The sequence below is a fragment of the Pelodiscus sinensis genome, chromosome 5 (assembly GCF_052426305.1).
Source record: "Pelodiscus sinensis isolate ZL-2025 chromosome 5, ASM5242630v1, whole genome shotgun sequence".
NCBI classification, from domain to species: domain Eukaryota; kingdom Metazoa; phylum Chordata; order Testudines; family Trionychidae; genus Pelodiscus; species Pelodiscus sinensis.
The window spans coordinates 30,257,381-30,273,864 of record NC_143056.1 but is presented as its reverse complement, the minus strand read 5'-3'; the positions used below and the strand labels follow the sequence as shown (position 1 = coordinate 30,273,864).

General features: G+C 42.3%; 1 protein-coding gene across 2 annotated transcripts in view; it reads left to right on the top strand.

Moving 5' to 3' along the window:
• Positions 1-15,484, top strand: part of GOLGA5 (golgin A5) — a 31,182-nt gene extending 15,698 nt beyond the window's left edge. For both annotated transcript variants that reach the window (XM_075926684.2, XM_075926685.2), the window contains 5 exons: positions 4,669-4,767; positions 7,481-7,706; positions 8,652-8,757; positions 10,474-10,537; positions 13,154-15,484. In XM_075926684.2, coding sequence (XP_075782799.2) covers positions 4,669-4,767; positions 7,481-7,706; positions 8,652-8,757; positions 10,474-10,537; positions 13,154-13,234 — 576 coding nt within the window. In that variant the 3' untranslated portion in view covers positions 13,235-15,484. The remainder of the gene's footprint in view (positions 1-4,668; positions 4,768-7,480; positions 7,707-8,651; positions 8,758-10,473; positions 10,538-13,153) is intronic.
• The last annotated feature ends 1,000 nt before the right edge of the window (positions 15,485-16,484 follow it).

Here is a 16,484-nt window from a genome sequence, read left to right as displayed (position 1 = left end):
AATATTGAAGCACTTAAAAATGGGTTACAACAGAACTTTTGCTACCTAATTCATATAAAGGACTTCAGCAAGTTTTGATTACGTTAGCCTGTAGCAGTTTGAAAATAATGTGCCTACTTATGCAGACATTTTTAGAATCCTTTGTCCAAATATTGTCGGTCTTGGACTGCTTATTGTATGGTATTAATAAACTGCTAACACAAAGATTGAGATAATTGAGCCATATTACTCCATTAAACTTCAAGCAGAAGTCCACAGTGATTTGTGAGGAGTTTTGTTTTCAATTGAGGATGCTAAGAAGTGGATAATTGACTGTTTGTATACAATTTGTATCAACTACATGATTAATCAATAAGGGGCCCCACTGTGGCTCTGCAGTTTAAATGTAATAGTTGCTGGGTGCTTTACATTTAAACTGCAGAACCATAGAAGGTGTAAGTCGGGGACCCGGCACATGCCTAGACTGAGTAGTCTTGGCTCCTGCCAGGTTCCGGACTGATGCGCCTCTGCCTTTTAAATGTAGTAAGAGCCAGGCGTCTTATCGGGTAGTCAACTACTCAACTAGTTGCTTACATCCCTGCTTTCAATCATGGCATAATACAGCATGTTGTTAATGGCTAGTATGATTAGGCTCATCATTCAGTTGAACACAGATGAGTGTTTGTATCTTGATAGGAATTTTTGTTGTTATAAATAAGTAACCACTGTTAAGAGAGAAAATAATGAGGAAGGCTGGAAAGTGTACCATAGTGCTTGGAACAATTTATTTTATTTTGTAGGATTTTCTGTCCTTTAGAATTTACATTTTAATTAGCTGCTAGCTCTAACTAATTACAATTCAAAAGTTCAGGTCTGCTCTAGATGGATGACTAAATATTTATTATACCAAAGCAGATGGTAGAGTGTATCCTGTTACCTCTGTCCTTATGAGTGTGGGGGTATATCCTAAGGCACTGCTATATCAAGAAAGACAGAGGTGGATTGGAAAACAATATGGAAATTTTCTTTTATGTTCATTTAATAAATGGAAACTTCCATTTTAGGGACATTGTTGCAGGACTGATCTCTTTCCCAATCCTAAAGCGTGATTGCAGGAGGGGGGTTGAGTGTCGCAGCCCCATGGTTGAATTGGAAGGAGTGGTCTGTGGCTCAGAGCTACATGGATCAGTGCATGCAGTCCTAAATATGACCCTTGATAAGTGTGGTGCAGCCTAACAGCCGCAGTTAGTACTACAGCCCTTGTTGTCAGGAAAATGCAGCTCAATGTCCATAGTCCGTATAATAGTCCTTGCTCCTGGGCAGTGAGATCCAATAGCCAGAGTCTATATGATAGTCATTCCGTCAGGGTAGTGCATCCCAATGGCTAGAGTCATACTGTAACCCTTACTCTCACGGTAGTGAGGCTTAATAGCCAGTGTGAGAGTTACTGGCAGATTGGACCATTGCCGCAAAGTTGGTGGTGGCCAGAATAGGAGGATCTTTTCCACCAGGTCTCAACCCAAGGTTCTGTCAGTGGCAGGTTTATTCGCCACAAGCTCAGCATGGGTCCGACTAAAACATGCCACGCCTTGGCCCAGTTTGGCCCTTGTTTTCCCTGCAAAACTTCCCTGGGTCGCTTCCTCCCTGAGTCTCTGAAATCCTCTATCTCTGGCACTCCCTGGTCTCTCCATTCTCTGTAACCTCCCATGTCTGTATGTCAGAGTCCATCTCCATCCAGTTGGCCTCCATGTCTTGGAGTGCAGGCCGTCCCCTTTCAGAAGGTATCGATATACCTCCTTACCCTCCATTGGTCAGCCCAGACTGAACTGCTCTGCTTCTTTTTCTATCTGGGCTCCAATGGGTGCATGCCCATTAGAGCTGGGGGTTGGGTGGGGGCATAGTCTCCTTGGCTAAGAAACAAGGGTTAACCCCTGCTGATATACCTTGTCACAGATGCAATGTGTTATAAAACCCAAATTATAGGTAAATGTGGTGCTAAATGTGACTAGGTGCAACCTGGAACAAGGGTACCCTCTGAATCTTCTGACCTGCACAAGCAGAAGTGCTTTCCCTCTTTCTCCCCCCGCCCCCGTTACATGAATGCTTTTCCTAGCCACTCACAAATTAACAATAGAGAGACTCTAGCCAATTCCCTACAGCTTACGAGCCTAAGACCTCAGGGCTGTACCATCCTGCCTTGGTCAGAAGTCTGACTAGCATAAGTTTATAACCCGGTTCACCACTCCCTTGAAAAAACATGCACCAGCTATTGCTCCTGGGCAGATTTCCCAGCACTTCAACCAAAATGCACTGTTCTGTATAAACACAAGACAGACTAAAGAAAGATTTTAAGTGTTTGATCTGTACACTTAATACTTATGTTGGATATTGAAGAAATAAAAGTAGAGTCACATCTGAGCTCTGTAAATGAGACAGGATTTGAAACAAGCAATGTCTCACCCTGATGGAATTCTTCCTGAATACATAGAATTCTTCCTTCCAGTCTGGAATTACCTCTCCAGACATGTTCCGAGGTGGTGAGTTGTGGGGAGGAGAGACCAAGTTAAGAAGTCACTACTACTCCATTTATAGTTTTTTCCAGGTTGCTGGAAATATGGATCAAGCAGTCTCCATTTCCTACCTGCTATCTGAGAGGTCTCCACTATATAGGTTTCTTGTGCATGTGTATTCCCTTTAATGGCCCATTAACTCCTCTGTCCATTGTTGCTCCTGAAAGGCTGATACTGGGTGGGTACGTCTAGACTACATGCCTCTGTCGCCAGAGGCATGTAGATTAGGCTACCCGACATAGTAAAATGAAGCGGGGATTTAAATAATCGCCGCTTCATTTAAATTTACATGGCTGCCGCGCTGAGCCGACAAACAGCTGATCAGCTGTTTGTCGGCTCAGCGCGGCAGCCATGTAAATTTAAATGAAGCGGCGATTATTTAAATCGCCGCTTCATTTTACTGTGTCGGGTAGCCTAATCTACATGCTTCTGGCAACAGAGGCATGTAGTCTAGACGTACCCAGTGTTCCCAACCTCACAACATGTTTCTGTAATACACACATGGCAAAACTTCATAACCTTGTACAGTAAACTTCCAATAATCTAGTACCTTTAGGACCCAGGGGGTGCCGGATTATCAGATATGCCGGACTATCGTAAGGGGGGGCTATGAGGGTCTGGAGTGGGGTGGGAGGGGATGCCACCCCAGACCCCTCATAGTCCCCCCTTACGATAGTCCGACTCTGCCCCAGGCGTCCCTGATTCTGCTGCTGCTGGTCAGTTTCAGCAGCAGCTGAATCGGGGATGCCTGCAATAGAGCAGCTGGGGTGCTGTCGGGTTGGTCCCGCAGCGCCGAGGGGCGGCGCTACAGCATCAACCCAGCAGCACTCCAGCTGCTCTTGGGGACGCCTGGGACAGAGCAGCTGGGGTACTGCTCGGTTGGTCCCATAGTGCTGCCCCTCAGGGCTGTGGGACCAACCCGGCAGGACCCCAGCTGCTCTGCCCCAGGGGTCCCCGATTCAGCCGCTGCTGAAACAGATCAGCGGCAGATTCCAGGAAGCCTGGGGCAGAGCTGCTTTGCCTGGGGCTTCCTGGAATTAGCCGCTGATCTGTTTCCGCAGCGGCTGACTTGGGGACTCCTGGGGCAGAGCAGCTGGGGTACTGCCCGGTTGGTCCCACAGCGCTGAGGGGCGGTGCTACGAGAACAACCCCACAGCACCCCAGCTGCTCTGCCCCAGGCGTCCGGATTCAGCCTGCTAGTGAAACTGACGATGCTGGTCAGTTTCAGCAGCGGCTGAATCCCGATGCCTGGGGCAAAGCAGCTGGGGTGCTGCCGGGTTGGTCCCGCAGCCCCGAGGGGCAGCGCTACGAGACCAACCCGGCAGCACCCCAGCTGCTCTGCTCCCGGCTTCCCCGATTCAGCTGCTGGTCAGTTTCAGCAGCAGCTGAATGGGGGAAGCCTGTCCAGCTGCCCCAGCACTTCCGGGTTCCTGATGGTGCCGGACCATCAGGCGTCCCGGGGCATTGGATGCCGGACTAATGGAGTTTTACTGTATATAACAATAGTCCATACAGTCCAATAGGATATTTAAGTTCAAGCCTTTTAAAATGATACCTCTCAAGACACACTTTTTATATAAAATATATCCTAATTTTCACCCTGGTAATTATGTAGGGTACTGTTTTGAGCACAGAGTGCCATACTTAAGATGGTTGTATTAATGTACATATCTGTGGCTTTTTATCTATGACGATTGTTTATTTAAAGTGTGGTTGAGGATGGGTAAGATAAGGATTTTTTTTCTTTTTTCCTTGCATACTCAATTATTTGAAAGGCGAGTTCAATTATGTGCTGCTCTAACAGTAGATGACTAAAGACAGATTTTTTTTTAAAAAAAATCATTGTAAACATGCTAAGCTTTTAAATAAATGGGAATTTAAAAGTACTATACAAAAATGGTACTAACAAGCTCTATAGTAATTTTCACCATTCAGTCAGTTGCTCTTTGCTAAATCTCTTCCTTCACTATGCTGTCTATTTAGACAGTTTTTCAGAGTAAAGTACAGTCCTCTACTTGAGAGTAAAGCCTAAAATGGTGGCTAAAATGTCACCCAAAATACTTTCTAAAGGCTGTCTATTAATCCTTTATTTTGTAACTGGTTGCAATTAATTTTATAGGAGCTCCGTTATAATGAGGAAGAATTGTACCGGACAAAGAATACTTTGCAAAGCAGAATAAAAGACAGAGAGGAAGAAATTCAGAAACTCAGAAATCAGGTAATTTATTTGCTTTTAAGAATATTTAATTCTGTTAAGCCATTAAAAAGGTGATAACACTGAATTACCTCCTTTGGTTTAGTTCAACCAAAAGTGTAAATAAAGCTGTTTTTCATCTGTTTGTAAAGCTGTTAAAATGAAATTGTCAGATTTCATTTTACATATTTTGGTGTTTGTGCAATCCTTTTAATCAAGTGTGCTACTCAGATTCCAGTAATGAAACTGCACATTAGATTTGCAGAAAATCTATTCTACAATGAAAATTAACTTTTGAGTAAATATAAAAAGTGAACAATATAAAAATGTCTGTCTTTAGAAACATAACACAAGAATGGTCATAATGGGTCATACCGAAGTCCATCTAGCCCAGTATTCTGTCTTCTGACAGTTGCCAATGTCTGGTGTCCCAGAAGGAATGAACAAAACAGATAATCATCAAGTTGCTCATTCCCAGCTTCTGGCAAAAAGAGGCTAGGGGTACCATCCCTGCCCGTCCTGGCTAATGGCCATTGAAAGGGAATGTATTGTTGGAGGTAGGCCAAGGGCTGTATTGTCTGGTGAGACCCTGTATGCAAGCTGATAACTGGAGAATAAGATGCTGAATTCATACATTTTTTCATATGAAATAGCAAAGAAAGTTATTGGTGATTGTATGGGTAGTATGAATTTCGGAGCTGGATCCTGTTAATGTAACATTTACTGATATGTTTCTTGCAAATTATATATAAGGCCGCACAGTTCAAGGTAGACTATTCAAGGGGAAAAAGACAATCTAGTGTTAAATACTGTTTGCTGTACATATTGGATGTCAAAGGACTTGAAAATTAACTTGATATATTCTTTGAACCCAATGGGATTTGTTTTCCTGATGCTATCTCACTATTAAAAATCATGTGTGTGCGCACGCGCACGCACACTGTCAAGTACAAATTTGCGTTTGCCTGAATGTGAATAGTCCAAGGTCATTCTGGTATCTCACTTTAGATTTTGTTCTAACACTTGAAATCTATAATGAGAGATTCTACTTACAGCTATTTAGATGATTAGATCAATATCAGTATATTAAGACCTTTGTATACTAAACCAGGAATAATATCTTGTATTTAGCACCAGTTCTGATTCTGTGTAGGGGTTATACTTACATTTAGTAGTCCAAGGAATGCACAGAGTTTCTTAATGCTGGTCAATATTTAATACTCAATGTTTTGTCTCTTAAAGAATTTAATTCCTTCATCAGTATCTATATAATGAATGGTTTTAATTTTCTGTCTCTGATAACTAGTATGTAACCTTGTCTTTGTAAGGGGGAACATAAATCCATTACTTGTTACTACAGCTCTATCTGAGAAATTCAAGATCTCTTGAGTGTAAACTGTCAGATCATGTTTGTTTACCAAGACTTTGTAGATGTTTGAAGCCTTTCTGGTGGTAGTTGCCTGAAGTGAGAAATCTGGTGCTCACCCCCTTTTAGAGGCCACATATTGCATCTTCAAGGAGAAGAGAGGCAAGGAAGATGCACACATTCTTTTTCACCACTCTAGTTTGCACTGAATGGATTAAACCATCAGGAAATACTCTGCCAAGCAGACAAAATTTGGCTGATTTTTTTTTTTTCCTGGACAGCCAAACTTAGCTAGGTTTCCACAATCCTACGCAGTTTACAGAATGAATCTTGAGTGTTTAAGTCATACCGGTCCGGTAGAGGTCAAGGTGATGTCTTGCACCACCGTCAACATAGCAGTTGTGTCATTGCATGTCATTCAATACATGTCTTGAATTGTGCACTGAATCCAGTTAGAATCTGGATAAAAGCTTTAAAACAGAATCATTTAGAAAAGATCTACATCAAGTGTCTCCTCCCTTGTTTTCAAAAAAATCTCTGCAAATTGGACCTTGTGGATCATATTGCCTTAGGCTTGGTCTACAGTACAGGCTTATGTCAGTATAGCTATATTGTTCAGGGTTGGTGGAAAATACTGACTGAATTCCAGGTGTAGACAGGAGGGCGTCTCCTGTTGCCATCGCTACTGCCTCTTGGGAAGATGAATTAACTCTGCCAATGGGATAGGCATGTCTTCACAAAGCAGTGCAGCTATGCCATTGCAGTGCTGTTTGGATAGACAGACTTAGTCTTATTCTTCTCCCTCTGCTGTTCATATCCAGTGCCCATGAGCCTTACCTCTTCCTAATTCTCCTTCACGTATGTCCAATTTCATGCTGCCTTTCACGCTGCCCCTTAAACTTGTAACAGCCTCTCAGTTAACTAGCACCACGTTCCCTCACATCCCTCTTCAATATATCTTTTTAACTGTCTATTCTATGCTGCTTGAAGATGTAATGGTCATGGGCTGATCAGAAATGTATTCCTACCCATTCCAGTAGACTGTTGGGCTAGAATTTGTTGTTAAATGCAAATTATCTATTATGCAGCAGTGTTCACATGGGGGTAGCACTTTATATTTACTTATTTGCCAGGAACTTCCTGGTGAAAGCAATAGTCAAAGCACAATGCTTCTACAATTAAATTTCTCTCCTTTTACATTTGTTAATGATAGTAGTAGTAATAGCTATTACATCATCAAAATCCTAAGGCATCCCACTTCTCACATCAAACTCTCTCCTGTAGGACTTTGGAGATGAACTATTTCAAAAGCTAGATTCAATTATCATGTTTAATCTTCTAGCTTAGATTTTGCACTGACTCTTTTTTCAGCTCACGAACAAGGCTTTGAGCAGCAGCAGTCAGTCAGAGCTGGAAAATCGGCTTCATCAGTTGACAGAGACTCTGATTCAGAAGCAGACCATGTTGGAGAATCTCAGCACAGAGAAGAACTCCCTTGTCTATCAACTAGAACGCCTTGAGCAACAGCTTAAGACTATCCAAGGCAGTAGTACTAATGGACCTACGATTAATATGTCAGGAATTGACAGCGGTGAAGGTAAACATAGAAGTGTGTGTGTGTGTGTTCGTTCATCTTAACTAAGGACTCTTACATTCCCTATTGATTTCCCTATTGATTTCCCTAAATATTTCTGTATGTAAGAAAAATATTATAATTGAATTTAAGTTGATCTTTCCCACTATTACTGGTACAGTTGAAAATACCCAAATAGAGACAGCTGTTTGTTATAAGGGCAACTTTTTAAGTGAACTTAACAAACCAAAACTTCATTCTTAACCCTCATGCATGCGCGCGTGCGCACACACACACGCACTGTGATTGATATTATAGCAAGCATGGTCTTTTAACATTAGTTAAAAGTGCCAATCCAGGGACTTTGCTGGACCACGGGAGGTCAATATTGTCTAGCAGCATTACCAACACTTCCAGTTTTGACTGGGCTCTAACAAGACATTTAGGAGAAAATTTGAGTTAAATAACAGCACAAAACACTGAGAGCCAGGACTAATGGCTGTAAACAAACTTTTATGGGACCACGGGAAACAGCCTATGATAAGTGGACATCTGGCCAACTAAAATCATGCCAGACACGGATGTTGCTGGACCCAGAGTGTGCCGGACTAGAGAGGTTCAACGTGCACTTAAGAAATTACAATGAAGCAAAGAAATTATTTTGGAGTATAAAACATCAGAACTGGTTACTAAAAATGTGTATTTAGATACAGAAATAGAATGAATAATTCCTTTCTGGGCTACATTTTTACTGAACTATAATCTTATCCAACAATTCCTGACACAAGACATGCCTTTTTAAATACACAAAATTCATCTTTAATTTTCCTTTGTGCACTGAAAATCTTGAACATTTCAAAAAGCTGAAATTAATTATGAAACTATATGTAAACCCTGTATAGACAAATAAATAATGTACCTGGAAAGTCGTCTTTAGCTTAATCAAATTTGTTTATTTGTTTCATATAGGTGCTCGCATGCGAAGTGTTCCTGTCCTTTTTAGCGATGTAGATGCTAATGTAGCAGGAATGTATGGAAAAGTTCGCAAAGCTGCAAGTAGTATAGACCAGTTTAGGTAAGAGTACATAAATCTTAAAGGAATGTTTCTCCTCTTGAACTAGTCCTTTATACAGTTTTCCTCTTCAGTACACCTTTTATTTTTTAGTTGTTTCCAACTGTATAGAAATAACTCTACAATTAATATGGTACAAATTCATATTAAATATTGACATGGGAAATTCCTATTAATTTTATTTCCGTTATATCTTGTATTTTACCAACTTGACTGATTTTTTTTTTTTCCCCCTAATAATCAGTGGCCCTGACTGAAAAAAGTTTCCCACTCCTGCCTTAGGTCAATTTGTACCTTGATATCTCACACAGAAACAATGCTGGTAGACCTACTATATTAAGGATATATTAACAAAGAAAAGAAATGAGTTATTTGCAAGATAAATCATGCAACATATGAACAAATGAGTTAGTCTGTAACATACTACCATGTACAATGGATCAGCACTAACAACATGTGTTAGTTGTTGCCTTTCTCAAATCCTTTTAATTTTTTTTAAATATCAAAGAATAAATCCATGCTGTGAACTAAGTGTCCTCACAGTACGTGCCTAGAATGAGTAAAAAATTGCTCTGGAACCACCAACCAAGTTATTCTGATCTCTTGTCTCAGGAGCTATTTTGGGAATTTAAGCATAAATCATTTTCATTTGGGAGTAAGAGTTTTAAACCAGTGGTCAACAACCAGTCGATCGGGATCTATCGGTAGATCTTGGAGGCTCTGATAGGAGACCCTATCTAGTTTGGCTGAGGGGCAGCCCTGCTGGTCCTGCCCAGAGACTCAGAGCTGCCCCCTGGGAGCCTCCTGCTTCTTGTGCAGGGTGGGGGAGACAGAAGCAGGGAGTGCTGATGTCACTCTGTACCCCTCCCCTGTACCCCATCTTCACAAAGTGAGGAGGGCAGAGCCTCAGTGAAGGGGCGGGGCAGGGGCAGAGCCTCAGCAACGGGGTGGGGCAGGGGTTTTTGGGTTTGAGAGAGATCCTGGACTGACTTAAATTTTAAAAAGTGATCTTGTGCTTAAAAAGGTTGGAGACCACTGTTTTAAACCCTTGAAAACCAGGATGAATCTGGTGCACTTCTGTAGTGATTTTAATGTTGTAAGGGTTATAATATCATTGCTTCCTTGATTAGCCTGTTGTATTTGACACACTGATTCAAATGTTATTTCTATATTCGTATTGTCACTTTCCCACTAGCATATTTTTCTTTTACTAAAGCATATTTTTCTTTTACATCATGGCCTAGCAATCTTCTGATATGATGATCTTCATGTTGCATTAGTATTAGAATTCTACAAGGCCGTTCAATTTCTCATTTATAACTAAGTGTAAGAATGATACAGATCTTTCACTAAGACTTTCAAAAGAACTTACAGCAGTTAGTCAACTAGATCTCATTGTAAGTCAGTGGTAGTTAGGTGTCTTAACTCCCTTAGGATTCTTTGAAAACCCTAGCCCTTGTTTCTGACAAGGTGTAATGTGACTGACTTACAGCAACAAGAGTACTGGCTTTTTATTGTCAGAAAAAGCATCTGTTTTGTGTTCTGACTAAAGACTAATTTCTCTGAATCCAGTAGCTGTTAATAAAAAGTAAAGTTCAAGAGGCAGAAATGTGGAAAACTATATGTATAATACCAGTTAGTGTTTACAATTTTATGTGGGTTTAAAATAAAAGAATAAGAGTATTTTTCTGTTCTAATATGTGTATTATACTTGCACAGCATTCGACTAGGAATCTTTCTAAGGCGATATCCCATAGCAAGATTATTTGTAATCATTTATATGGTGAGTACATTGTTGTACAGAATTTTTATAGTCAGTTTTAGCTAATATCTGCCTTCATCTGAAAAGTGTTGAATCGTGTATAAAAGAAAAAGGGTATATAAGGGTGCAGGCTGCAGCACCCCCCAAAGCAGGCTGGGTTCTTGAGTCATGTGGCTTGACGATATATACATTCTTGCTTTGAGTTCATAGTGTCTTTAATGTGCATTTCTACGTGACTAATGGTGATTTTAATTTGTAGTCTCATTGGTAAAATATAGTACACTAGAACAAGGGTGGGCAGTAATTTTTGGTGGGGGGGGCTACTCCAAGGCTTTGGAACGTGGTCAAGGGCTGCAATTTTCTGTGGAGGGGGTTAGGTGCAGAAGGGTGCACGGGGTAAGGTACTGGGGTGCAGGAGATTGTGTGGGGTCTGAGAGGGTGTTTGGGTTCAGGAGAGGATTCTGGCCTGGGGGAGGGCGTATGTGTGGGGGGGGGTTACAGAGTCTGGGATGGAGTTGTCACCTGGGGCAGGAGATGCAGAGGGTTTGGATGGTGATCTGGGGGAAGGAGCTGGGGTGCAGGAGGGGTTGGGGTGCCAGTCAGGTGCTGGCTGGGAAGAGTTTACCTACATGTCTCCTGGCCAGCAGGCTGCAGCACCCCCCAAAGCGGGCTGGGCTCCCTGCTTGCTGTAGTCCCAGTCTGCTTGAAAATACAGGCGGCTCCCTCCATGTGGCGCTCAACTCGGTGTGAGGAAAGAGGCTTGCGCTACCTGAGTGTCTCAGGCCAGTATCTCCGCTCTGATTGGCTGGCTGTTTCCAGGCAAGAGAAGCTGAGCAATTGGCTGAGGTCTTATTGGCAGGTTGTTTCTGGCCAGTAGGAGCTAAGGAATGGGCTGGGAACGAAGCCTCCCTCTCCCTGCAGAGCAGATTGTGGCAGAGACAGTGTTTGAAACTATTGCAGCTGCTGCCTGAGGGTCCTGGCAAAGTGGTCTGTGGGCCAGATCAGGTGGCATGGTGGGCTGGATCTGGCCCTGGGCCGTATTTTGCTCAGTCCTGCACTAGAAAATTTACTTGGCATTGCTCAGGTCCTTAACTCTAAGTTTTGTTTTTCTTCATTTAAATTATTGTTCTGGGGTTGAAGGGTTTGGTATGCAGGCTGCCCTGGGGAGAGAAGACAACCCCAGGCCTCTTACTACACAGCTTGAAGCCTGGTGAGAAGCACCTGTCCATGGTCACTGCAGCGGGCACAGCCGGGAAAAGGGTGCATGTTCCCAGGCAGGAGGACAGACAGACAGAAACAGATAAAAACAAATTCTCTGAAATGTATAGTAGCTAGCTGCCCCTTTCTGCACTTCTTTCCCCTGCTTGCTCAATGGGATTATAGCTGTCCCCCTGTGGTCATTTTGCAGTATAACTCCCTCCTGTCAGACCCATCCATTTTCATTTTATGAGAAACAGTCAAATTCCTTGCACGTTGTCTTGGCACAACCAAACCTTGACCTGGCTTTTAGTTATAAGAGTAAGCTGCATACCAAATTTGGTGGTCCTGTCTGTTGTTTTGGATGAGTTATTGAACAAACAGTCTCAGACAGATGCACATTTCTAAAATATATAGTAAGATTTTTATGATTTAACTAGCTTTCATTAAAATAACTTGGGAAAATGATGTTTTAATAACACTTTACCTCATCTCAGTGGTTAATAATCATTTAGTTCAAATAGCTATAAAAGCAGTGAGCATGATTTTTGTCTAATCTTGGGCTACGGAAGGGAAGTTTGTTCTTCGCATCTTGCATGATTGTCAGTGAAATTTCTCCCAGTTCCACTAGAGGGTTGATGTCTCTGTCAGTTGATGTAATCAGTAGTTATATAAGAAAGCCCAGCTGCTGTTTAAAGATTTTAGTACTCTACCTCCATATTTCATGAATATGTTGCTTGAGAAAGCATAATGAAGTTTTTTAAATAAATCCCTGGGTAAATAGGGGTGCCACTCTTTGGGGATACAAAGCAACCATACCCTCTCACACCACCTCTCACATATTTTGAGTGACAGAAGGAATTTGGCTATTTTAATTCCCCCTTTTCATGTAACACTGCCATTGCACTGTTCAATAGGTGAACAAAATGCTTCATAATGAAACAGTTTAGAAACTTATTGATTGATTAATATGGCTCTGAACCACTTTCTAAGCTGGAGCTGAGTCAGTATTGTCAATTAGTCTTATATGGGACCATCTGTAATGTCGAATCAGAACCAGAATGGATCTCTCTAAGTCATTGAATCCATTCTCCTGCACTCATGGTAGGACCAATCCCCCATGTAATTCTTTTTCATCAGAGATGATCCATGCCTAGCAGGAGACACGTTAATTGTAATTAAAGTTTTTCATAATTTGCTGTAAAATACTTTTTGCCTTAGATTCTGACACAGCGTTTCTACTGTGCAAATCAGAATTTCTTTCCTTTGCTAGATATGGATTAAAATGGGAAAAAACCTTGAAACCAATGTTTCATAAAGGGAATTTAGCCAAAACATGTCTACAAAAGTAGCTGCTTCTGCTTATATTCAGATTTACAACTTTTGTAAATGATGGATGGTAGTCAGCACTGTATGATAACTCCTGTTTTCTTTTGCCAGGCATTGCTTCACCTCTGGGTCATGATTGTTCTGCTTACCTACACCCCAGAAATGCATCATGATGGTCCATCTGGAAAATAAACTGAGACTCACTTTATGCTAATGCTCACTGTATTCTGGATTGGGTGTGTTTAAAGTGAACAGTACTGAAATAAGGGAAATCTCTTTCCTGGCATTATCTATGGAAGAAAGACAACTGTCATACCTATTTTATCACTGCTTTTAAAGACTTAAATTATTGGACTAATGTTATTGCATAGCTCCTTCAGTTTGTTTAAAACAGCAGCGGTTTCCAGGGAAAAGGCAATTGTTAAGCATAGCCTTTACATTTTACATACATTTTCTGATGGTTCATGTATAATAATTCACACCTGCATAGAGGTATGAAGATTTAAAAGATAACAGCTGTATATGGTACATACTAGATCATACTGGGCATGGGCTATAATCAGGGAAACTAACTGTACTTAACAATTTAAATAAACTTTATTCTTTCTGTTATTCAGTCTTTTGTATTAGCTTTTGATTTTGTGAACATAGATTAGGTTTCCTTTAATCCCTTAAAATACTGGAGAACTGACTAACTGGTGCAATATCTCTTTGTAAATACCCTTTAAAAAATAAAATATGACTCATTCTTTGTAGCTTTGTCCATTAGTACAGCAGAGATGTATTTTACCTGATATGCTGAAAAGTGTTTTTTTTTTTTAATATGGTAGATAGGAGAACTTTTACTCTTAATTTGCAATTAATTCAGACGAGGTCTTCAGCTGCTTGAAAAGTGCAATTTGCTTTTGCACTTTGTATAAGTAACTATGCTGTTAATTTGTATATGCATCTCTCATAATACATAAGCTGTCTTAGCAAATTTTAAATTTATGTGGTTTCCATCTGAAATTTTAGGCAGTTGTTAACCAGATTAAAACAATATTTTTATACAAGTATATAATCAGACATGATTTCAAAAACTCCCTATACATAATCACTGAGGAGATTCATCACTAAGCAACCTCATTGAATAATGATGATAAAAACAAAAACTCCCAAATCAAGCCCACGGTAATTTGCTTTCACATTAGATTGTGGCATCTTGCATTTATTGATACATCGGTATTAATATTTCCCTGCATGGTGCTCAAGACTGAGTAATGAAAAGATGACTAAAAAAATTTGTCATACATGCCTACTCTGGTGATTATGTTCAAATGGAATGAACACAGACTAAGCATGATATGTTCTGGCTGGCAGGTAGTGGTGATAGTACAGCTACCACTAACTACTGGAGACAGCCTGTTGGGATGAAAGGTTAAGGCTGTTTTAAATAAATAACATGATTTTGCAAGTGTGTAGTGGTGGTTTTTCTCTACATAGCTTTACAAATGTCAATGAGCCAGTCACCTCCCATGTGCTTCTTGCTCTGATGTCATCTGCTTGTTTCCATTTTTTTTTATAGTGGAATCAGTAGATCCTTGCTTAGGTATGCTTCTGAGCAACTACAGGGATATGGTTCTCTATTACAGACTGCAAAACCTCAATGTCTATTTCAATAACCCATGAATGTGTCCCCTGAGTATTGTCCAGTCTGAGGCTATGTCTAGACTGTAGGCTTCTTTTGGAAGAGCCTTCTTTTGGAAAAGATCTGCTGAAAAAACTTCTTCCGAAAGAGAGCATCCATACACACAAGCACATAGAAAAAGCAATCTGCTTTTTCAAAAGATAGCATCCACACTGAATTGATGCATTTAAGCTGTGATTACTATGGACGGAGTGGCCTCCAGGGCACCTGTGTTTTTTCCTCTTTCCTTTTCTTTTGAAAGAACTCCCTCTTCCCCGTCCACACACCTTTTCCCTCATAGAGGATTACAAACACTGGAAAAACCCCTCTGTTCTTTCACATTTACTTTCGGACGAACGCGATTGCAGTGTGGATGTAACTCAGGTTTTGTCAGAAAAATGGCCATTTTTCTGACAAAACTGTAGTGTAGACATACCCTGAGGGACAGATCCTCAGCTGGTGGAAATTCATAGGTTTATTGAAGATGATCAATTAAATCAGCTGAGGACCCTGGCCTCCATTTTCTGTTTTCCTGTTCCTCTGATTCGTGCTGGGGTTGTCTATGTATCTGTTCACCTTATGTTGTTTACAAGGATTGCCAAAGTGGTATTTATATCATTCTATGCTAGCATACTTTTTAACCCCTTACATACATCATGTAAAGTTTCTAGCCTAATCTGACACTCATTGAAGTGTATTGAAAGACTCCCATTGACTTCAGTGGTCATCTGATTAGACTCCTAGGTTCTAAGCCTGCATTAAATATACAGGCAGTCCCCGACTTACGCGGATCCGACTTATGTCGGATCCGCACTTACGAACGGAGCTTTCTCGCCCCGGAAGTCGGGGCGAGAAAGCCCCGTTCGTAAGCTGCTCCGGTGCCCCTGGTCTGCTGGAGACCGTCTCCAGCAGACCAGGGGCACCGGGCGGGTTCCCGCGCTTCTGAGGCTTTGCTCTGGCAGAGCAAAGCCTCAGAAGCGCGGGAACCGCTGCTGCTGCCCCTTGAGACCCGGTGCCTGTGGTCTGCTGGGGACGGTCCCCAGCAGACCACAGGCACCCAGACTGAAGCCGCAGCCACGGGGGGGTCCCGCGCCTCTGAGGCTTTGCCAGAGCAAAGCCTCAGAGGCGCGGCACCCCGCTGCCGCTGCGGCTCTGCTCCCCGTGTCCCTGGTCTGCTGGGGGGGGGGGGGCGCAGCTAGAGTGCTCCCCCCCCCCCCCCCAGCAGACCAGGCTTTTGTTTTGGACTCTGGGGCAGAGCAGCTGGGGCGCTGCCGATTGGTCCTGCAGCGCCCGTGGGCACTACTGGACCAACCCGGCAGCACCCCAGCTGCTCTGCCCCAGGTCCTGATTCAGCCGCTGCTGGTCAGTTTCAGCAGCGGCTGAATCAGAACGTCTGGGGCAGAGCAGATGGGGTGCTGCTGGGTTGGTCCAGTAGCACCCCAGCTGCTCTGCCCCAGGCGTCCCCAAGTCAGCTTCTGCTGAAACTGACCAGCGCTGACTACAGGAAGCCCCAGGCAGAGTTGCTCTGCCCCGGGCTTCCTGGAATCAGCTGCTGATCAGTTTCAGCAGCAGCTGACTTGGGGACGCCTGGGGTTCTTAAGTTGATTCTGTATGTAAGTCAGAACTGGCCGTCAGTTTCAGCAGTGTCTGAATCTGGACGCCAGTTCCGACTTACATACAGATTCAACTTAAGAACAAACCTACAGTCCCTATCTTGTACGTAACCCGGGGACTGCCTGTACTATCATTGACCTCATGCACAGTCTCTCTTATTTC